This window comes from Pelobates fuscus, chromosome 6 (genome assembly GCF_036172605.1).
Source record: "Pelobates fuscus isolate aPelFus1 chromosome 6, aPelFus1.pri, whole genome shotgun sequence".
In the NCBI taxonomy this organism is placed as follows: domain Eukaryota; kingdom Metazoa; phylum Chordata; class Amphibia; order Anura; family Pelobatidae; genus Pelobates; species Pelobates fuscus.
The window spans coordinates 266,012,593-266,036,388 of record NC_086322.1 but is presented as its reverse complement, the minus strand read 5'-3'; the positions used below and the strand labels follow the sequence as shown (position 1 = coordinate 266,036,388).

Sequence of the window (23,796 nt, the reverse complement as noted above, 5' to 3'; positions counted from 1 at the left end):
AACCGACTGTATCAGATGGGACGCTGGAAAGGAAGCAGAGAAGGCAGCTTGTGGACATGTGCCCTCCAAAGTGCTATGCTGAGAAGCTTAACCTTGCGACCAAGCTAGACCACATATTTGATGCCTTCTGGAGAAATTTGGTGCTTCGGGAGCAACAGGCTATAGCACACGAATCTAGTGCTCGCTTAACTTCGGTGTTGACAAAACGCTCCCATCGCAGATGCGGTGAAATCGTAGCAAAGAGAATCTAAAAAAAGTTGTCAAAGAGGGCGATGTTTCCCACAAGACAAGAGAGAAGCACCCTAATCTAGCTGCCGGCTGCGACTAGACTCAAATATCCCACTAAATGGAGTCTCGAAACCTCAGTGGACTTCCCCAGGCCTGCACTTTTCCTATGACATTGCCACATGTCTGCACTCAAATGGACTATTAGGTCCGACTCCGTGACACCCATTGCTAGAACCTGTGTTGCCTGAGAAAGGAATCGGCTGAATTTGATTTGGGCAGTTGTCGTCTCTGGCATGGTACATTGTCATCACCCACTATATGCTATGTGTAAATAAACTTTATGTTTTCTCTTATTTATATTTTTAGTCCTGTGGTTTTCGATTTTTTATGTGTCATTGTGCGACTCGCAATTAGCTTACGTGGGGGGCCTCCTGGGTGGGTTTTCATTTTTTTCCACTCTCAGTGCAAATACAAAAACCAAGAGATAAGTCAGCGCTAATTAACACACAAAATACCGGAAAGCAGCAACCTAAAAAAAGGGGATCCCTCAAGACCTTCAAAACTAATATCAAACAAGACAAGACAAGGAAAGGCTGTGCCAAAGATAAAAAAATATATATACAGATAATATCAATAGTAGAGCTATTCCTAGTAAGAGGCCCTCTTGTATAGGTGACTGTAAGTCATAGATGAGAGTCAATATAAAGTACTTGATAGAAAAATGAAAGATCCTCAGTTGAAACGATGAGTCAATTAATCCGAGCCCTCTGTATGCATTTATAAAGACAAAAGTTGAGGACAGCGGATAGTGCAATAAATGTGATTAGAGATATGTTATAAGTAGAAATAATCGTAGTACACTCACATTTTATGCGGCCATATTGGGAATGGTGAGTGGCGTGATAGGCGTACAGTGGTATAATCCCCACTTACAGGATATGCAGCAAGTGTCCACCTCAGGACAACTTAGGAAAGGGATAGAAAGACAACTAATAGTGCTCTCAATGAAAAAAATATCAATAGATAAAATTAATAAAAATGTACTTACAAGGATAGAGCAGGCTAACTGCTCTATGGTATCAGCATTAGTGGTATGACTCACCCTAGGATTGCTTGGAGTACAGGAGAAGTAAAATGCCACGACGTAATATCAGTGTAAAAGAAAAGAAATAATTGGTACAGGGTAGTGACAAAAACCTTTAATTAATACACAATTAGAAATGCCACATATGCGTTTCGCCTGGGGCTTCTTCAAGTGGATAGAGTAGTATACAACCTGGCAGTTGGAGTTTATATAGGGCTAAAATGGTTCAAATTGGCACCAAAATTAGGTTTGCCCAGGGCCGTCTTTAAAATTGATTTGGCCCTGGGCAAGAATTTGATGGGGCCCCCTGACCCCCACTCCATGTCATGCAATCACGCTCTCCACTTCCCAACGCAGTAGCGGAACCATTTTCCCATGCTTGCAGAGTCGTATTTAGCACTGAGTTGTGTTTGTGTATTTGAATGGAAGCATGTTTGTAAATGGAGTATGTTTGTGTAAATGTAGGGGTGTGTTTGTATGTGGTGTTGGTGTTTGAATGCAAGCATGCATCTATGTGTAGTTTTTTTTTTCTTGTTTTTTATATGCTGGGGTGTGTTTATATATATTTTTGGTGTTTATGTATTGTTGACGTTTCAATGCAGGACTGTGTTTGCATGTAGTGTTGAAGGTTGAATGCAGGGGTGCACTTGTGTGTAGTGTTGGCGATTTGAATGATGAGATGTATGCACATGTACACATAGATTGCCACACACACACACACACACACTGAAACACATGCAGATACACAGACATAACCACTGACACTCACACTAACACACATGCAGATACAGACTGACACAGATGCACACACTAACACATACAGACACACAGATACACAACCTGACACACATACATAGACATATATACAAACACTGACACATATGGATACTCAGACACACTGATGCATATACTGACACACATGCATACACAGATAAAAACACTGACTATATACAGATGCACACACTGATATACACACACGCAGGTACACACACTGACAACATACAAATACATACAATGATAACATACAGATACACACACTGACACACATACAGACACGCAGATACACAACCTGACACACATGCAGATACACACAGACCACATAGAGAAACATAGATATACTAAATACAGATACACCTATATACATACTGACAACAGAGATACACACTGACAGACATACTGATACACACACAGACACCCTGACATACATACTCACACACATACACAGACATACTGACACACATGCAAAGTTTACATTTTTACACACTGACAGACATTGACACACTGACATACTGACAGACAAACTGACATGCACACTGACGGACAAACTGACATGCACAGACAGCCATACTGACACACACAGAGACATACTGACACACACAAAGGCCCTGAAAGACATACTGACACACACACACAGACATACTGACACACAGACATAGTGACACACACACAGACACCCTGACAGACATACTGGCACACAAAGACATACTAAGACACACATACACACATACTAAGACACACACACACAGACACCCTGACAGACATACTGACACACATACACACATACTAAGACACACAGACATACTGACACACACAGACAACCTGACAGACATACTCACACACATACACACATAGTAAGACACACACACACACACATGCAAGTTTACATTTATAAAGCCAGCCTCCAGCCTACTTTATGGGTTCCCTGGGGTCCAGTAGCAGGCTGAGGTGGTTGGGAGTGTGAGGCTCCTGCACTCCAGCTCCCTCCTGACGGCCTCCTCCTCCATCCTCCCGCGCGGCTTCACTCTATCTGGGAGAAAGTGACTCACGGCAGTGCTGCGGTAAGTGCTGCGGTAAAACAAGGGGACCTGGTAGCGCTGTTAAAGGGCCACAGCGCACGACCGGGCCCTCTTAGTGTGTGGGCTCCCGGTGTAGCTGCAGCACCGGCAGGCCCAGGGGGCAAACAAAAAAATTTGGGGGCGGACAGCGGGGCCCACGGGGTAGCTACTTTGGGCCCCCCAGGAGTGAGTGGGCCCGGGGCAGCTGCCCCGTTTGCCCTGCTTTAAAGACGGCCGTGGGTTTGCCAATTAAAAATTAACATATACATAGTTGACATAAAAGAAGAAAGAAAGACATAATTTTAAATTTAGTACTTAAATGCTTTTTGTAATAAAACAAATTCAAAATTAAGGGTTTAGAGGCTAGTATAAGTAAAATAAGTAAAGTCACGCGACAGCATGGGTAGTATATTAGACGGCGGCCATATTTTGGTTAGCGGCTGTATATGCCACCGGCCATATTAGGAGTAGCGTTGGGAAATTCTATTGCAGCATGGGTAATAAATTAGACGGCGGCCATATTGGGAGTGGCGTTGGGAGCTTACGTTACGGCCGTGGTTGGCCATTAGAGAGGGCATTGCGGTGTGCGCTGGCACATCTATGACGATGGCGCACATAATAGTAACAATGTGGGGCGTCGTTAGATGGCAGCCGAAACGGCGGCCATATTGGGAATGGTGGCTGGCGTTTCCCTAATAGGATGGATGGCCGTAATAGGGAAGGGCGTGTGTTAGTTTTATGACCGGCTGCTGTGTTGTGAATGGCGGCCGTGATGGGAATGGCGGCAGTCGGTCCTATAATATCATGGCGGGCCGTAATGGGAAGTGGCGATATGTAGCTATTTAGTAGATATTATAGGGGATGATAGCATATACATAAGTACATATACATAAATACAATATATGGATACATAATATAAAGAAACATGTTGCAATAATGTATGTATTTAATGGTGGGAAATACTAAAAATAAAATAAAATGGAAATAAAACAGAAAAGTAGAAGAGAGGGTACACAGTAAAAGGCATAATGACATTATATAAAATTAAATTAATCAAATTCTGCGTTGAGGCCATGGGGTGTGGGTGTCTGAAGATTGAATACCCATTCCATTTCACTTTTACCTAGGATATTTTTAATATTACTCACTCTCCATGGAATAGTATATTTTTGAATACCAATACATTTAAGTAATTTTGGATAATTTTTTGGATACACACATGCATACACCAAGATACGTACACACACACCTTGACACATAGATACACACACTGACACCCAGATACAAACACTGACACATACATGCACGCACACAGATACACAGACTGGCACACACACAATCTGACATACATTTATAATGTTTATATTTGCAGCCACCTTGCTGTTAGCTTACCTTTTGTGTCCAGAATGGTGGCTTGCTTGGGGTCCTGGTGATGCTGGCTGAGGCTGATGGGAGTTAGTGTGAGGGTCTTCAGCTGCTTGCTCCTGCTTTCCCTCCCCATGCTGCCTGTAGTACCACCTCCTCTTTCCTTTGTGTCATTCTGTGTGTCTGTTTATTAGCATTTTTGTCTGTGTATGTATCTGTTCGTGTTATATTATAAAAGTACAGGGGTTGGGGGTGGTGGGGGGGGGGGGAGAAGATGCCTGGGGGCCCCCAAGGCAATAATTTTTGCACCGGGGCCCTGTGGTTTCTAGTTACGCCTCTGGGTATATGTATACTGATGCTCACTACACATTTATGCACATTAGGAATGTATGGCCATTGCCCTTCCACCTCCCTGGCTTCCTACAGCCATATTGGCTGTACACAGTGGCGGAACTACCGTGGTCGCAGCTGCGACCGGGCCCGTCACACCGGCTAAGTGTAACCACCGGGCCACATTGAAGGGGCCCATGCTGTTAAGGCCACCCGATGCTATGTATTTCCAGTGGGCCCGGTCAGCACTTTAACAGTGCGACCAGGCCCCCTCCGAGGATGTCAGAAGCTGGGAGGAAGTGACTGCCTCAGTCACTTCCACCCAGCAACCACCGGGAGCCGCGCAGGAGGAAGGAGAGGAGTGAGTCAGAGTAGGAACTCTGACTCCCATCAGGCTGTGCCACTGGACCCCAGGTATGTGTGTCTGTATGAATCTCTGTATGTGTGTATGTATGTCTGTTTGTATGTATGTATGTGTGTGTGTATGAATGAATGTGTATGTCTGTCTTTATGTATGTGTATATGTCTGTCTATGTGTATGTATGTTTGTGTGTGTCTATGTTTCTGTTTGCATGTGTGGTAGTAGGGGGCGACGTACGGGAGGGGGACGGTAGATGTATGGGGGGAAGGTGGCGAGGGTAGACCTACAGAGGGGGCCTCAGGGCAATTTTCGCACGGGGGCCTCTGGCTGTACACCCTGATGGTGGCATTGGGTGCAGTTGGCACTGGCAGTAGCAGCTATAAAAGATCAACTTTTTTCTCTTTTCAGTCATCAAATGATGAGGGGTCCAGCAGTCCCTGTCGAAATTGCGTCTGTCGACTACTAGCACTATCCTAACCTGCTCTCAGGGTGGTTGTAGAAGTAGTGGAGGAGGAACTGCTATTGGTAGGTAGTAACAACTGCACATAATCTGATACACTAGTGGATTTTCTACCTGCCCTAGTACTTACTTTTTCAGCTTCTTCCCTCACTAATACATACTTATGATGTCTTTTCAGATGTAGGGTCATACCAGCACTAGTGAGGCGACTCTTCCCCTACTGGCTTAATTGCTACAGAATTTGCACTTTGCAAATTACCCTTCTTGAAGGCACTCAAACTCTGCTTCACTGCAATACATTAGCCCCCACAATTCACCTTTTTAGCTGCTGATCATCGGAAAAATGTGAAAGGCACACACATGCCTGACATTGGTTGGTGAAAGGACGGCACCTCCAACTTACGCAGTCGCAGCATCCTTCTGTTTTTAACGTCTCAGTGACATTGCAACCGCATATCAGCTGACAAAGGTCTGATTGATGGAAAGTACTATAAATAAAGATTTGGATCCAGAATCAGTTACAGCTCATGAGGAAGTCAGATGGACGAAACACGTCAAACTATCTATGATTGATCACTCATGGATTTACTACTTGTCACTTGGGCTTTATTTCCACCCCAGCCGAGACCCTGTGAGTGGAGTGAGTTCTTGCAGGAGGTCCAGGGCCATTGTAACCAACGTGCAATTCATTTGTGCCTTTTGTTTTGTGAGCGCAACTTTTAATAGTGATTCTACTACTAATACTTAGGATTAAACACAGGACACTATTTTTTATTTAGTTTCTTATTTCTCTCATTGTCATGAGTGGAATGTGCTTGCTGGTTCCCCTGGTTTCCATGGTGATTGCCTTTTTTTTTTTTAGTTCTTTAGACTACTTTTTTAGAACCAAATACTTTGATATATTCCCCCTGATGTGGAGTATATGTTCCTTTTTAAAGGCCGCGATGAGGTCTTATCCCTGGCGGCATTGAGGTGGGAGCCTTTTAATCAAAAATCAGTCAAGATCAGCTTTCAAAATCACTTTTTTAAAGTATACTCTTACGCAGCAAAGTCAGTCTGTATTATTTTGTCCGGTTTAATAATTTTAGCATGAGTAGGCCAGAAATCTATTTATAGCAAAGCAGCACCCCCTAGTGACATAACACTGTAATATCACCTATCTTTTAATGAACAGTATTTAAAATCAATAAATTAATTAATAACTAAAATAAAATCAATGTAATACCTGCAGTGAATGTGAAAATAAGGATACACTTATGTACTTTTGGTGTAATGGTAATTTGGAGGAAATACTAAAATCCACAAAAGCTTAAATAATCCAATTTCTTTTAAAATTCTTTATTTTTGTCATGACATAAAAGAATGCAAATCAAACATGGGATTCTGCATAGGTACAGTAGCAAAACAACAATAGACATTAAACGTAGTAGGCATATGATCACATAAACATACAGTAGCAAAGTGTCTACCCCGATCCTTAAATATGCAGTTGCAAGGATACCACGTCAATATATTATACATATATAATATATATATGTGTTTATAATTATAGTAGAAAGCCATAGGTTATGGTAAGTTATTGTCTCTAAGGGAGAGTCCAACATGACTGCTATGTCCTAAACATGTAGGCTTACAAATTGTCGTCAGGACAACTTTTTCTCAGTACCTTGCCGCATGTATGTCGCTCAACATCCCTATTGGACAGTTTAGGACTGTAGTGGCTTATTCGCTCCCTTTGTATGTTTATATAAGTGATGCTACAGTACAAGGTAAGTGTAAAGGAAAGGAGAAAAAAAGTGTAATTTGGAAAGTATAGCAAAGTAATAAAAGAGAAAGAAGGCAAAGGAAAGCCAAGAGGGAGAGAGGCAGAGAAGAAGAGAAAGGAAAGGAAGAGACCCCTCCCCACGCAGACCCCCCACTTGGATGGGCCGCGAGGGCGGAGGGGGCAAGAGGAGCGAAGGAGGGCGGAGGGAGAGAAGGGGAGAGGAAGGAAGGGAACCAGGACGGTCCACCCACAACCCCTGCCAGGAGGACCTATGCACCCGCCGACGGCTGTCCCCACATGGGTATGGGTCGGTCTGGATAAATTGCTGTCAGGTTGCAAGGGTTCAAGCCATCCAGGGCTCCCAAATTTTTTCGAACTTCTTCATTGTAGCCCTGGCTCTTGCTGTTTAGTTATCCATGAGGAGTCTTTAATTTTAATTATGACTGCCGCTACAGTGGGGGCACTTGGTTTCAGCCATGCCTGTGCTACAGTTCTCGCTGCTAGCGTAATCTTATGCACTAAAGTTTGTTAATGTCTGGTCCACCCTTCTGTTGATCTGTTTAGAAGGTATACCTGGGGGTTGAGGTTAAATAATCCAATTTTAAATAGGCACTCAATTATAATGATAGAATCAAAGATAGAAATTGTTATTATTATCATTTATTTAGCACAAACTTATTACGCAACGCTTTCAAATATTATAGAGGGGGAAATGTAATAATAAATAACTAAACAATAAATAAGGCAAATATGAAATGTTACAAGAGAAATAGGTTGATGAGGAAGTTGTTTAAAAATGCTGATAGATAGATCCTGCATTGTCTTGCTGGAAACACATTGATAAAGCCTCTCCCTGGAAAATAAGGAAGGGAGAGCATGACTAAGGACCAGGGTTTGGGGTGGGTGGTCCCTAGATAGATACATAGTTGCAAATGAGGACCAAGAGATGAAAAGGGGGGGGAGGAAGGAGGGGCCTTACCAGTCAGCGCAGATAAGTTGAGGAATCCAGACTTACCCACCCTCCCTCCCTGGGATAGATTTGGTTGTGTTCTGTTTCTGGTGTCGGTGTCTTGTGTTTTGTTTTGTCACAGCTTGCGGTTCTTCCTGGCCAGCGCTACAGGGGATGGAAACGCCAAGGTGGCTTGGGGAGTCACAGCCTGCCGGGAGCTGATGGCGGGAGGCAGGCTGCTCTGGACTCTTGGAGAACGGTGTAGAGCTGTCTGTTGGTGAACACCCCAACAGCTGACAGAGGAACTTGCTGGCATGATGTTTATGGTTAAATAAAGCTGTGGCCGTTGCCCTTACACAATTTATTCAGGTCTGATGTGTCTTATTTGGGGCAACGGGGGGATAAAGTAAATGTGTCATCAGTCAAGCTTTGTCCAGAAACACTGGCCCAAGTCGTCAAAAGCAAAATGAACTGTACCCATGTGTTGTGCAAAAATATATACAGCTGTCATTTTATAACTTGAAAGTACAAAGTCTCTTTATTGATTGAGCAGGCTTCACATACTACTTCCTCTGGAATCACAAAGAAATCCAAAAGAACTGGAAATCCCAATCAAGTGTACAGTACTCTTGGGCCTCCAAGGTAAGCATAACTGTGCAAAGTTGCTGTATTTCTTGCGTTTTGGGCTGAAAATTAGAAATGGTACCTGAATCCCGTGTGGTCAGCATTCAGGCCCTGTCACCCGCAGCAGGCAATATTGTTAAGGTGGAAGCTACAGAATTTAGATGAAGACTGGATGTGAGAAGAAAAGGTAAGATCTGAGTAAAGTAACTCCAAGGCAGTCAGTTTGATGACATGGGGTAATAGGTGTCACACTGACGTGCAGGGATATAGATGAAGGTGGACTGTTTGGGGACATGGGGGGATGAGGATTTAGTTTTAGAAAGATTAAGTCTTAGAAAATAAGAAAACATCCATTTAGAGATGGAAGAGTGGCAGTTTGTGACGTGTCCCAGGAGGGCAGGAGAAAGGTCAGAGGAGAGGTAAATCTGAGTTTCGTCAATATATACATGACATTGAATTCCAAAAGAGTTAATAAGGTTAACAAGAGAGGTAGTGCAAATAACGAATAAAAGAGGACCAAGAACAGAGCCTTGGGGAATTCCAAATGAGACAGGTAGTGGGGAGGTGGTGGCACTAGCGATCAGAAAGATAGGATGAAACCAGGAAAATACAGTGTCACAGAATCCAAACCTGTGGAGGGTTTGAAAAAGAAGAGATTGGTCAACAGTATCAAAAGCTTGCAGATAGATTTTAAGAGAATGAAGACAGAGTTATGACCTTTCGATTTGGCAGAGATTCCGTCATTAGACACTTTGGTAAAGACAGTTTTAGTAGAATAGAGGGAGGGGAAGCCAGAAGGTCAAGAATGGAGTTAGTACTGAAAAAGTACAAATTAAATAGGGTGTGGTATATGTCAGAGAACTGTAAATACCGCTTTCAGTTTTACATTCTTTGAAAGATCACAGTATATTGTAATTAAAATAAAAATGAAACAACAATTACCAATAAGTGTGCCATCTTCTCTAGTGTTCTGAGATGCTCACTGTCACAGTCTCTACCATATATATCGAAAAATTCTTATTCTTACAAATAGCCATTGACAGTTTAATCATATATTTGCATTATACCAAAGGTGTAAAGAGAGCCACCAGATGGCTAAAAAAAGAAGCTACAATGGCAGATACAACATAAAGGCAGGTAAAAGACTCTGGCTATTCCATATGCGTCCCTAAATGGTTAGTATTCCAATTACACTTTCATCTATATATTTGCCAGCCAGGTCCCACTGAGAGTAGAGAACAGGAGAGCAAACAGAATATAAAGTGAAAAAACAGAGGCACTTCATGCATGTTTTACTCAAGTTAGGATCATGGCAGGAATTCTCATAATGAAGTGGCTGAGCTTAACGTTACAGAGGAGAAAGAGAATAATGAAGGGACAGGCCAATATATAGGATATATAGGATATAAAAAGACAGTGAGCCAAGTCACAATCTTGATCAGAGAGGTCAGAACAGCCACAGGGCAAGTCAAAGTCAATATACTATTTAAAAAGTAATCGAAATACAACGCAATATCGGGCTACAAGAGACCACGAATGGACACATGTCTCATGGTATACCGGCAATAAATGCCTACGTCATTAGAGCGACACCAAAACGTGATTCACTAGTGTTGCTCGAATGGCACCATGCTTCTATCACTTTGCATAGAAATTGGACATAGTGGTCCACGTCACTCTTGAGGCTGGAATGACATTGTCATCACTATGACAGAGGAGGACTTGTATCATAATTGATGTCACTTTGGTCAGCAGCAAAACTGGTGGGGTAATAAAACTGACGCAGGAAGGACACACAATGTGTCAATTAGTGCAAGATTGATGAAGGAACGCCATCTGGGCAGGACCCACCAAGGTGAGAGGCAAACCTCTTATGGAAAGATTGGACTAGTTTGGGAGCATGGACTTGTGGAATCCAGAAACAATAAACTTTTCTCAAACCCATACCCCTTCCAATGAACCAAGTATTGTAAGGAGCTTCTAGATAGTTAAGAGTCAATATTGAACTAGATCTCATACTCTTCTTGACCATCCACATCTGCCATAGTGTTAAGTGAATAAGGCCTGTAAGTGATCACATAATTCAATTTGGAGAGAAAGAATAACCAATTATAACCTTTTAGCATCTCTAATATATGAGAGTTTTTTTACGATCTGTTATAATCATAACTGCTACATTGTATCCTCAAACAGATGACGACATTCTTTTAGGGCATAGATAATGGTGAACAATTCCATACTCTCAATGTCGTAATTCTGTTTAGCCTAGGAAAGCTGTTTGGATAAAAAACACAGGGATGTAATAGTGTATCAACCCCTGTGATAGTACAGCCTGAATGCCAAAGGGGTTCTTAAGCATCTCAAAGGTACAAAGTACGTCTGCAGACCAGTGTTATGTTATGGTCCCTTTTTGTGTCATGAATGTGATTGGTGCAATCACTTTAAAACATTTTTAATGAACCTTCTATAATAATTAGCAGAACCAATACCTATTTTATGGCTTTGAGACCCATAGGAAGTGTTCATTCTAGAACAGCTTTCAATTTGGCTGGGTCCATCTGCAATACATTGGCTACAATTATATATCCTAAAAACTATATTTGAGTCTGAACAAATAAACACTTCTCTAATATGCAGAAAATAACATTATGTAAAATTGTTTTCAAGACTTGTCTCACATGATCCTTTAATAGAGGATTTATCCAGGCTAGTGCTTTTTTTTAACAGTTCTTTAACGTAATGAACCCCACGCCCAGTCAGATGGGAAGAGCTGAAGAAGAGCTATATGAAGGTGCATTCCAATTTGGTTAAGGGAACCTCTTCACTGGGATGGATCACCATTAACCCTTGGAGGTGGAATTAAGGGCAGTCCAGAACTGAATTATTTCACGTTCTCTCTACACAAGAGATACAACAGCCGCGGACGATCATATCAGCCTTCTTTGGGCCTTATCAGTGAGATGTAGCTGATACCCCTCTAGGCACAGCGAGCACTGGACCCCATCTGGATTACTCTTTTTAACTTGGGGAGAGCCTTTCCTTTCTTAAATACAGTTTGATTGGCATTTGATTGGCTGAGATCATACACCCAGATGGTCTCAGCAGAAGGAGGGGTGGCCACGGAGAGACCAGTATGTCGCTAGATAAAAGGTGAGTGTAAGTTTATATTTTTATTTATACAGGGGAGCCCAACAGTCTAAGAGGAATTTTGAGATCCCTGCTCTACACTGTCAGCTGAAATGCATTAAAGGGAAACAATAGTGCCAGGAAAACAAACTTCAGAAACACCCAGAAATCAGCAATAATTACTTGCTCAAGGTTAAGGGACCTGGGACACTGCACCCAGACCAATTTAATGAGCTGAAGTGGTCTGGGCGCCTATAGTGTCCCTTTAAGAAGGAACAACCTTGTTTTGGAGAAGACTTTGAAAAGGCATCAATGAACATTAACATTAACACTTGCTCTTGCATACTGGTGTCTTTTGTGAATCAAAAACATTTCACATTTCCACCACAATTTTTTTTTTTAAATTCTTTATTTTCGTAGTGCATAAACGGTTCATACAGGCTGGCATTGCTACAGCAGCTGGTGCAAGTTGTTCAATCAACAATGGTAAACAATTGTCAGCATTGATAACATAGCACTTCTTTTTAAAATACATTGCAGTACTATAACTTTTAAACGTAAAAACATTTAGGTAGCTAAAATGCAATTCCTGCCTAAGTGTCGCAAGACAAGTATTCCATGTATATGTGTGGGGCAGGGTGCATTAGATGCCTCTTTTACCAAGGAGTTGGACAGAGTCCAATGGACTGAGGGCGAGTGAGAGAGGCCTGTGCCCCCTTTGTATACTTGTGGGTTGGCAATTTCAGTGTTTCCTATGGTTTCCTATCTTTAAGGTATATTGTGTGCAAGGAGCTCTTTAGTTAAGGGTCTCAGGAACCGTCTGCAGTCGATGGTGGTTTTGGATAGATCAGGGTAAAAGGTCAGAGAATGTCCTTCAAAGTGTAGGGGGGATTTATTGCGCACGGCCGCCATGAAAGCCATGCAATCTCGGCCTTGCTGGAAGCGCACAATTACATCTCTCCCTCCCTCTGAGGTACCTGTCTGAGGTCTGGAGATCTGATACCAACTATATAGTGGCATCCCTTTGGCCTATTTGGTCGGGAAGAGCATGCAAAGCATTCTGCGGAATAGGTGCGGTCTCCACCTCATCAGGCAGGCCACGGGCTTTGACGTTCTTCCAACGCCTTTTATCTTCAATCGCTGCCATGCTGTCTTGGTGTTGTCTTTGGGCCTTTTGCAGGACTAAAAGTTGCTGCTCTACCGTCACAAGTCGGCTTTCCTGTGCGGCAGTGTTAAGCCCTGTGTTTTGCAGGCGGGCCGATACTCTGCTGATCTCTTCGCGGAACGTGCCGATGTCAGCTGCAATGCTGCAGCGCAGCTCACCAAACATGTCCCTCAGCTTTTCCCCTGTGATCGGAGGTTTCGCAGGTGAGTGGGTCGGTCTGCTCATAGCTCGAGCGCCATAGTCACCCTCTTCAGACACAGAAGCCTCGCTAGAAGAGTTGTATAGGCTATCTATCTGAGACGTCATTGCAGGCCTTTGGGAGTTTTGGGGCCTCCACAGGAGAACTCCAATATCCGCAGTTGTAGGGGGTCTATTTGGCTTCGTCTTTTTATTCTGAGGCCCCATGCCGTCTGGAGAGCAATCTGGGTGTTGTTAGGGTAGGTTTTCCTCCATTTTTTAGCTGAATTGAGCGTTTTTTGCTCAGAGCTCAAGGCATGTGCGCCCTCTCGGTATGGCTGCTGGCTCCGCCCCCCTCCACCACAATTTTATTAGAAATTGAAGCTAATTTGGATGAGAAATGGAATTTAGGATAAATTGAAAAGGGCAGGGTTAATGATTGAGATTATCCAAAAAAGAACTGATTGGGAATCAACACACATACAGCTTCTAAAGAAGGTTATTTATGGGTTTTTTTTGGAGGACAGACCATTTAAAGAACACTCCACGCACCATAACTACTACAGCTCACTAACCTGAACCCCACAATGCACCACCACCTTCTCTGCACCCAGAAGCCCCTTGTAGGGGCTGTCCAGAACCGAATGTGAGAGATACAACAATCCTGGATGATCATTTTAGCCTTCTTTGGGCCTCGTCGGTGAGATGTAGCTGATACCCCTCTAGGCACAGTTAGCACAGGATCCATGTCTGGATTACCCTTTTAACTTGGGGAGAGCCAAGTTAACCAATTAAGGACACATGACATGTGTGACATGTCATGATTCCCTTTTATTCCAGAAGTTTGGTCCTTAAGGGGTTAATGCCTTAAAGCAAAAAACTGCGAATATGAGAACTTTGAGAATGGACAAAAACATAGAGATACTCAGTAGCTTGTCCTTTGGTAAATCCTTGTTTAGGTCTCAAAATTGTTTCTGCTCACTTGTACCATTACAGAGAGAACATATTCCAAGGCATATCAGACTGATCCCACCCATAAGGACCATCCAGAACCGAAATGCTGGCAAGTTCTCTCTGCATGAGAGATGTAAGAGTTTTCAACAGCATTTACATTTGTAGTAAATGTTTTTTTTTTTTAACCGCATGTTTTTGATCAAAAGTTCTGCAAGAACTATAAACGTCTACCTTGCTTGAATGGATTTAAATCACTAGAACATTCAACATAAGGCCTATTCAATGCAGAGTGCCCATTTACTAGAGCAGGGGTAGGCAGCCTTTGTCGCTCCAGATGTTGTGGACTACATCTCCCATAATGCTCTAACAGCCATAATGCTTGCAAAGCATCAGGGGAGATGTAGTCAACGACATATAAAGTGGCAATGGTTGCCTGCCAACTGTATTAGATAGTCAATTATGGTGAATTGACAATGAGCATTCACAATTTTTCACTATAACAAAGATTTTTTTTGGTTAATTTGGTCTAAATGTAGAAAATAAATAACCAGCTTGCTATATAATAAATATCTGGTATAAATATAATAAATACTACTATATACATTTCTGTATTATGAAAAGCACAGTTACATTTTTGTGTGTGTTATATATAGCTATACATAAGGGGGGTTGGCAAGAACTTGTATTTTTAGCCTGAGAGGGATTAAAATCACAGCAGCATTAAACTCAAGAGCACAGTTTTACCCAACTCAGTAAAGGTCCTACAGCGGAATTTTCCATATGAGCTGCATTAATACAGATTAACTTTAGTTCTCGCTATTGTCCTACCACACAATGGTTGAATGCGGAGAGTATTTTTGTCTCGCCTTATTTTCTTCACATTTGCTGGTGATAAGGGCACAGTATATTGGCATATATGTATATTTGAGTTCTTCATTCTATCTTTTATATAAGCACAGGTTTGCCTATATATTTTTAAAGCAAATTATTGTACCTCATTTCTCTACCAAAGCACTTCTTGCAATGTCTTCTTCTGACATAATGGTATCTTCGTGAGCCTCGAATGTCAAATTCGGACTTCCTGCCTTCAGCTTGTCCTGCTTCTTCCAATTGTTTTTTTTATTATTATTATGACAACTTGAAGTCCATATCTCGTAAATCTGGTAAGAATGTATTTTTATTTTACTCTCTAAGAATTGGTTTAAAACTACAAGCCTAAATTAGATGCAATCACAATGTTCATGAATCATGTAAAAGCTGAATATGCGCTTTTCGTGTGAAAAACGAGATCTAGGTTTTCGAAGGAATTTTTAACTGTGTCAAGTCGTGTAAGTTTACCTGTTTTCAAAAACTCCTTCAGGGCAAGCAGACCCATTCTGTCTACTGTAAAAAAAATATATATTTTTACCAGCACAGCAAGCTCAGCATCCCTCTCAGTTGAATGATTTGGGTTGGCGGTGGAGTTTCACAAATATAGATTTCTAAATATACAGCACTACAAATGGTGGGCTTCATTGAAGAAAAATGTTCTTCGAACTATTTCATAATATATTAATAACTTAGGCGTAAACAGAGCATTGCGTTAGAGTGTGCGCCAAGAGAAAATTGCAATCTAAACTATACTTAAAAAATACTAATACTAATCCCCTTGGAAGTTCCAACTGCTGATACGTATTTATTAAATTATTCAATTGGGCGTGTATTTTTCCGTAGGCACTATTTGTGTGATTAGCAAATTGTTTTACTTTGTTTTTCAGCATATTAATATACTATTGTGAACATTGTTTGGCACAATAGTATTGGTATAAGCACTTTAAATACTAATATTTAAATATATTGCTGTAAAATTTGTTTGCACATATTGATGTAGCACAATTGATCGTTGCACAAGCCCTTTAAAAATTGTCAAAGGTGACAATTTATATTGCACTTGTTTTAAAGCACTTCGAGAAACCGTTTAAGGTGATCTATTTTGTATTTATTTTAAACTGACAATTTTTATTTTACTGACGCGTTGCAACATATTTTGGTTTTTAGAAATAAGGGTAAAATATTCACATTCTATGTGATTTAGTGATAACCAGAGAGGACAATCTGTCACTGCCCAGGCACATCTGCCCCAAAACTTCAGCGCATTATTAAGAGCGTTGTTTTGGGTTAAAACACATACATTTGTTATTATTTTAATGTATAATTGCATTTCTTCTAACGTTACATTGCATTTTATAGCTTTTTCACTCCTTGACAAAATGTACATATCATGTCAGGTTTATGACTGTCCTTATCTTCCCTACAAAGTCCTTTGACTGAGAGAAAGTATCAGGTACTTGCATTCGGCAGTAACACCTGGAGACAGACTATACTAACAGTTCACGTGTATATAGGTAACCATGCAATATCACAGATTGAGCACATGTATTCATTAACTATTTATGACATAACAGATGCAAGTGTGCAAACAATTTGCATCTGTTTCCCCGCCAGTGAACTGGACGGACTCCAAACAAATACATTTCCCCTTTTCTATTTATGACTTCCATAAAATTATAAGGCAGCCGTGTAACATTATGCTCTAAAATTACCCCCTTGTACCACGTGCTCATGATACATGTTTTAAAACATGTAAGATGAGGTTGTGTCAGCTGCTCTGCTGGAGCTATGGGAAATCCTGCCACCTGAAGTCAGTGCTTAAAGCCAATCTCTGTTGAACTGAACCACCGGCTGTTCAGTCTCAGACCTTCTTCCTTTCCAGACATCTGTGATTCCCACCAACTCTGCTGGGTGGCTCTTTTATCCCTCGACTGCGTTACCCTTCTACTTTTGGAAATGCCGTGAGATCCAGCAAGACTTTGAGTTAACCACTTCTCGGCGACATAAAGGTCCTTCTGGAATTTTGTTGCAACTTTTCATGTCTTGTTTCTCTTACCATCTGGACACGATCAGGTTCTTCATTCCTTCCTTGATTGGTTAATATATTTTGAGTACATGCAGCATGGACCAAATGAAGGCAATAATGATATCGGAGGGAATTTAACAAGACTCTAGATCTGACGAAAAGATAATAAAATAAGAAGAGGGTGTGTTTAGCACTTTGTACCTTAAGCAAACACAGCATAAACAGGTGTATATACTCTGGAACCCGCAGTCCAACATTTTGCAGACCTCTTGATGAGCAAATATAATACATAAACAATTGTCCCTGAGAGCTTGCAATCAAACGGCTATTTATGCACAAGTTACTCACTAGAAGCACCTTTGGAAGTTAGCACCACATTATTCTGAAGGACAGTTCAGTCTCCACGTGGGGAGCAGATTTTGTTTTTTGGACAGCCCTGGACTCTGTCTGTTATCACTATGTGTGTGATCTGTGTCAACAACTGAGCTTTCTCGTCACTGCAAAGCCACAGCCGTGTGCAGGCAGGACAGGGGCAAGCAGGGAGGGGGGCACAGTGGTGCATCATGGAGTGATAAGAAGATAAGAAGTCAGTTTTCAGGGTACAGCACCTGCAACACCCCTGGGACTCACTGATTATTGGATACAGATTCTGGAACGTCTCAGATAAGTTATACAGTGAGTTGTCTTGAAACCTCTAAGATAAGTGTAACAGTGACTTGTCCTGAAACTTCTAACAAAGGTGATACAATAGTTTGTCCTGAAACTTCTGCAATAAGTGGTACAGTGACTTGTTCTGGAACCCCTATGATAAGTGATACAGTTAAGTGAGCAGTTTGCAAGTTGATAAAAACATGGAAAAATTAAGAGAACTAATTTAACTGCTTCTTGGCTGAAGGGGTGACGTGGCACATGGTACCCCATGTTTTTGGGGGAGGAAAGGAGGGCCGCACGCCCTGTGGGAAGGCAGAGGAACCATAGATTTTTTTGGAGACATATCGTGGAAAGACTATTATGCTGTGTCGAGGGAGGAAATGACAAGGAGGTTTGTCCTAATGAGAAGAGAGCTAGAGAACTTCTCATCGACAAAAAGGTAAGAGATTTAGATAAAAAAAAAAAAAGAAACTTATAGGAAGTATGGCTACAGAAAATATATTTCCCAGTTAGCCTCTTTTTAAAGGAAAAAAATTCTAATTTGTCCTAGTGCGATATATACACAACTCCAATAGTACCCCAGGCATTGTCATTGCCAAAATATTAAGGTGTTATCTAAATTGACTGCTTATATAGGTAGAGCAGTAGAAATAATGTAGCAATATCTAAGGGCTTTTCGTAGACAAATAAGAGTTTACTCTACTTACTGAATAGCAATTCATCCTTTAATATATATGAGAAAACTCCTATTCAGTAAGCAGTGTAAACCCTTACTCTGCTGAGAGAACACAGCCCTTAATGTTTGTCAGTATTAATACCATCAGTTTGTCAGTTGTAACATCTGGTTGTCAGGTGTAGATGCAATGGCCAATATGGAGAGAGGTCAGTTGACTGAACGTTCTAAGAAGCTTCTGTCCAGCCCATTACCTCTACCAGTTGATGGTACAGTAGTTGCATTGTATGATTTTGGCAATACTTCATTTTCTGAGATAATATAGGGTTACTAAGATTTTTTTTGTGTGTAGCACTATTTTACAAAGTAAATTGTGAAATTAATTACGATGAATGCTTGCTCACCGTTGCCCAAACCACTTAAAGAACCCTCTGGCCGGCATGGCATTGGTAAGGGCACAGCTAATGAATGGTGAAGGTGCTCACATTAATTCTAAAATTGTTGGGAAAAAGAATCAAAACTCAGTTTATAGTTTGCTGGTCTTGCCTTTAGACGTTTATTTAACAAAAAACAAAACAAAAAAAAAAACAGAAATAATGGAGAATTGACAACCGAATTGTATTTTTTAGGCTATATTAGCCAATCTGGAAGAATAACGTACTTATTTGGAAAATAATTTCCCAAATAGATAATTTTGTCCAACATTTGCAACTCCCCTGCCAAATGAAACCGATTCCAGGTTTAGTAATATCTCCACTGCAAGGTTTATTCACCAGTAAATTAACCATTTACTTATCTGTAAATTGTGGTCATTTGAATACCAACATTTGAGTCAAATAACATGAGCTGAAAATATTTTTCAGCTCAGCAGTATTCTCAAAAGCTGGTTAAATGGCACTGTAACAGCTTCATCTCATCGAAGTGGTCATAGTGTCTGGAGTCTCCTGGCATAGTCCTTCTGTACAGTATCAAACTCCTTTCAATGGTTTAATGCAAATTAGAGTCCCAGCAGCCCATCATCCCCTCTCTACTGCTCATGTTAATGAGTAATCATTTGCTTGAACAGCAATGGGTGGCTGTGATTGGCTGAGAGTGTCAGCTAACTGCTTTCAGCCTTTCACAGCCTCCCATTCCTGTTATGAAATGGAATTACTAAGGAAGTTTGTAATCTCTGCTTTAACCATACCTCCAGCGGGTGCCAGGCTGTAGTTGGACAAAGAGCCAAAATTGCCCAAAAAAGGGTTTGACATTGAATGGAGGGACAATGCCAGTAGACTCCAGGAACTATAACTAGTTTAATGAGATAAAATGGTTACAGTGCCTAAACTGTCCCTTTAAGCCTGAATTTAGCTATTTGCTTTTTATTTCATGACAACGTTAAATTCACAATATCGTTTTAAAACCAAATTATTTAGAATGAAACACGTACTGGATATCCTTTTTGACTCCTAATTCATTCAAAATAGGTGAAAAAATGTAACAAAATCATAATATTAAAGGGACATGCATCATTTGACATTTCTTAAACCATCAAGCAAACACTTTTAAACAAATATACAGACCAAAAGAAGCCAAGAAAAACATTGAAAAGTATGTGATAAACATTTATAAATGATAACCATGATCAGATTGCATTGTTGAGCACACCTCTCAGCTAAGGAAATTTTTTTCAGCCTCCATCCCACGTCTTACCCACCCACTAGTCCATCCATTGCAGTTTTACATGCACTAGCACCAGCCATGCATGGGAAACTACCTGCATGCTCATGACTTTTGCAAATAAAAGAGCAATGGTTGCTGGTAGCCAGGGAAACAACAACAAAGGAAGAGCAAGTGTAACAATATATATATATATACACACACACACACACACACTTTTACACAGCCACAGCGGGTGGCCAGGCCTTGCAGTGATTAATTAATATGCTCGTATGCTCCCTTCACCTAGCAGTTCTCTCTGGCCAGTACCTCCACACACAGGAGTAGGTCACCAGCCGGGGAGCTCCAACCACGGGTTTGAAGTGCAGCAAAGTTTCACCAAATTCAGCAAGTCCACCCAGGAAGTGAATCTGGCTAGTGCTCGTTGTGTAGGGGAAGTTGTCTTATTAATGCTCGTTGCTTAGGGGAGATAAGTGCCAGACGTGAACACACACAAAGCACACCTATGACGCTGCAAGATCATTTAATTGTGCAAATGAGTCATGCGTGCGCAATGGTATTTTCCACAATACCAAGAAATAGAACACCGATTGGCAAGATAAATGCCCTCCCCCCTAAGGTAGACGTGGAAAAGGCAGGGAAGAAAAACCTGGTAAATAATGGAAACAAATCATATTCACCTGCTTTTTCTGCCTGCAGAAAGAGGTAACTTCAATGGCAGAGCCATTGAATGAGACAGTTGTCTCAAAAGCATGCATGTCCCTTTAAACATTTTCTGACGGAACATTGTAAAACTCTTTAAGTAAACAAAGAGTTAATGCTACTGGCAAAGCAAGTCCAAGTATTCAGTGTGCACAGTTCTCTTTTGCAGGAGAATGGTGGAGAGAGAATAATAGGCAAACCGAAGGACTGTATCAGCAATAAAGAACCACTGGATGAAGGTAAGACCTTTCTGTTGCAATAACAGAGCAACTGATTTATCAATAAAGGGTTTAAGCCTTATTATCAAAGTTCATGCACGCAAGGGTCGGGTTTAAAGTTAAGGGCAAACCTCTAGCTTGTATGGTAGAGGACTTACATAACAACAAAATGCATGCATGTAGGTAGGGGTGCTTTAAGTGTCAGGAGCATCCCAGCTTAATTGCACTTCTACGTAAAATCAGCACTTTTATGAATTAATTTTATTAGCCTGGCTATCAATTCAGGGAGGATATCTTGTACTTTCATTAACTGCAATAAGTGGCATGTGCTCTCTGGTGGAGTTCTGTGCCTTACACCCCAATCACAGTGGCCCTTCAAGTGTTCCGTGAAATCACACAAGCTTGAATGCATGTGTTTTTACAGATCTTATGTGAGTACTGTGTCCTTCCTTGCACACGTTTGGTGCTCAGAGGCTTCATGGTCATTTCTCCGGCAAAGACTTACAGACATATTCACTGGAGTCCGAATGGTCCCATATCAAATGGGGTAAAACCATACAGTTCTATATGAGGCCATTCAGACTGCAAAATCCAGATATTGTTCACACTATTTAACATTGTCTAGATTTAGGAAAAATAAAAGCTCAGAACAAGCCTGAATCTGGTCAGGATTAAAGCCAGGCTAAATGATGCTAGAAAGCTAAAATATGGAGCCGGATTGTTAAAATCAGGGCCAGAATTTTAAAAATCTGAACTATTTGTTCACTGGCATTGTCAAACAGTGGTCAAACAGTTAAAAACAAACACATTTCAGGGGTGAAAGGACTAATCATGTGATAACTGGCCAGCACATCCTAGCCAGCTGCCATATGATTTTTTTTGTAATTTAGCCTATAGGAGTCAATGTGATCCCCATATTATGGTAGTATTAGGGAGGTTTAAAATCTGTCTTATGCAACCATTTGCCATGTGGCACGTTGGGGCTTATCATAGAACGTGACTGACGGCAGATAAGAAACATTCAGCCCATCTAGTCTGCCCAATTTTCTAAATACTTTCTTTGGTCCCTGGCCTAATCTTAAGTCTAGGATAGCCTTATGCCTATCCCACGCATGCTTAAACTCCTTCACTGTGTTAACCTCTACCACCTTAGCTGGAAGGCTATTCCATGCATCAATTACCCTCTCAGTAAAGTAATACTTCCTGATATTATTTTTAAACCTTTACCCCTCTAATTTAACACTTTGTCCTCTTGTTGTGGTGGTTCTTCTTCTTTTAAATATAGTCTCCACCTTTACTGTGTTGATTCCCTTTATGTATTTAATATATGTTCTGTCATATCCCCTCGTCTCGTTTTCCCTCCAAGCTATACATGTTAAGACCCTTTAACCTTTCCTGGTAAGTTTTATCCTGCAATCCATGAACCAGTTTAGTAGCCCTTCTTTGAACTCTCTCTAAGGTATCAATATCCTTCTGAAGATACGGTCTACAGTACTGCGTAAAATACTCCAAGTGAGGTCTCACCAGTGTTCTGTACAATGGCATGAGCACTTCCCTCTTTCTACTGCTAATACCTCTCCCTATACAACCAAGCATCCTGCTAGCATTTCCTGCTGCTCTATTACACTGCCTGCCTACTTTTAAGTCATCTGAAATTATTACTCCTAAATCCCTTTCCTCAGATGTTGAGGTTAGGACTCTATCAAATATTCTGTACTCTGCCCTTGGATTTTTACATCCAAGATGCATTATCTTGCACTTATCCACATTAAATGTCACTTGCCACAGCTCTGACCATTTTTCTTGTTTACCTAAATTATTTGCCATTCGGCTTATCCCTCCTGGAACATAAACCCTGTTACATATGTTTGTATCATCAGCAAAAAGACATACCTTACCATTAAGACCTTCTGCAATATCACTAATAAAAATATTAAAGAGAATGGGTCCAAGTACAGATCCCTGAGGTACCCCGCTGGTAACAAGACCTCGCTTCAAATATACTCCATTGACTACAACCCTTTGTTGCCTGTCACTCAGCCACTGTCTAACCCGTTTAACAATATTGGAATCCAAACTTAAAGATTGCAGTTTATTGATAAGCTTTCTATGTGTGACAATGTCAAAAGCCTTACTGAAATCTAGGTAAGCAATGTCTACTGCACGATCCTGATCTATTATTTTAGTTACCCAATCAAAAAAATCAGTAAGATTAGTTTGGCATGATCTCCCTGAAGAAAACCCATGTTGTCTCTGATCTTGAAATCCCTGTGATTTTAGATGTTTAACAATCCTATCCTTTAACATGGTTTCCATTACTTTCCCCACTACCGAAGTAAGGCTTACTGACCTATAATTGCCTGACTCCTCCCTACTACTAACATTCGCTAATTTCCAACCTTCTGGGACTACTCCCGTAAACAATAATTGGTTAAATAAATCCGTTAATGGTTTTGCTAGTACACCACTAAGCTCTTTTAATAACTTTGTGTGTTTTCCATCAGGCCCCATAGACTTATTTGTCTTTACTTTTGATAGTTGAAATAGAACCTCTTCCTCTTTAAAATGTAAAAA

General features: G+C 41.1%; 1 protein-coding gene across 3 annotated transcripts in view; it reads left to right on the top strand.

Moving 5' to 3' along the window:
* The first annotated feature begins 17,404 nt into the window (after positions 1-17,404).
* GRB7 (growth factor receptor bound protein 7) overlaps positions 17,405-23,796 on the top strand; it is an 80,459-nt gene continuing 74,067 nt past the window's right edge. For 2 of the 3 annotated variants that reach the window (XM_063459086.1, XM_063459084.1), the window contains exons 1-2: positions 17,405-18,409; positions 21,174-21,243. In XM_063459086.1, the coding sequence (XP_063315156.1) occupies positions 18,239-18,409; positions 21,174-21,243 (241 nt within the window). In that variant the 5' untranslated portion in view covers positions 17,405-18,238. Of the gene's footprint in view, positions 18,410-21,160; positions 21,244-23,796 lie in introns of all 3 variants that reach the window. The other variant, XM_063459087.1, reaches the window with a different exon arrangement.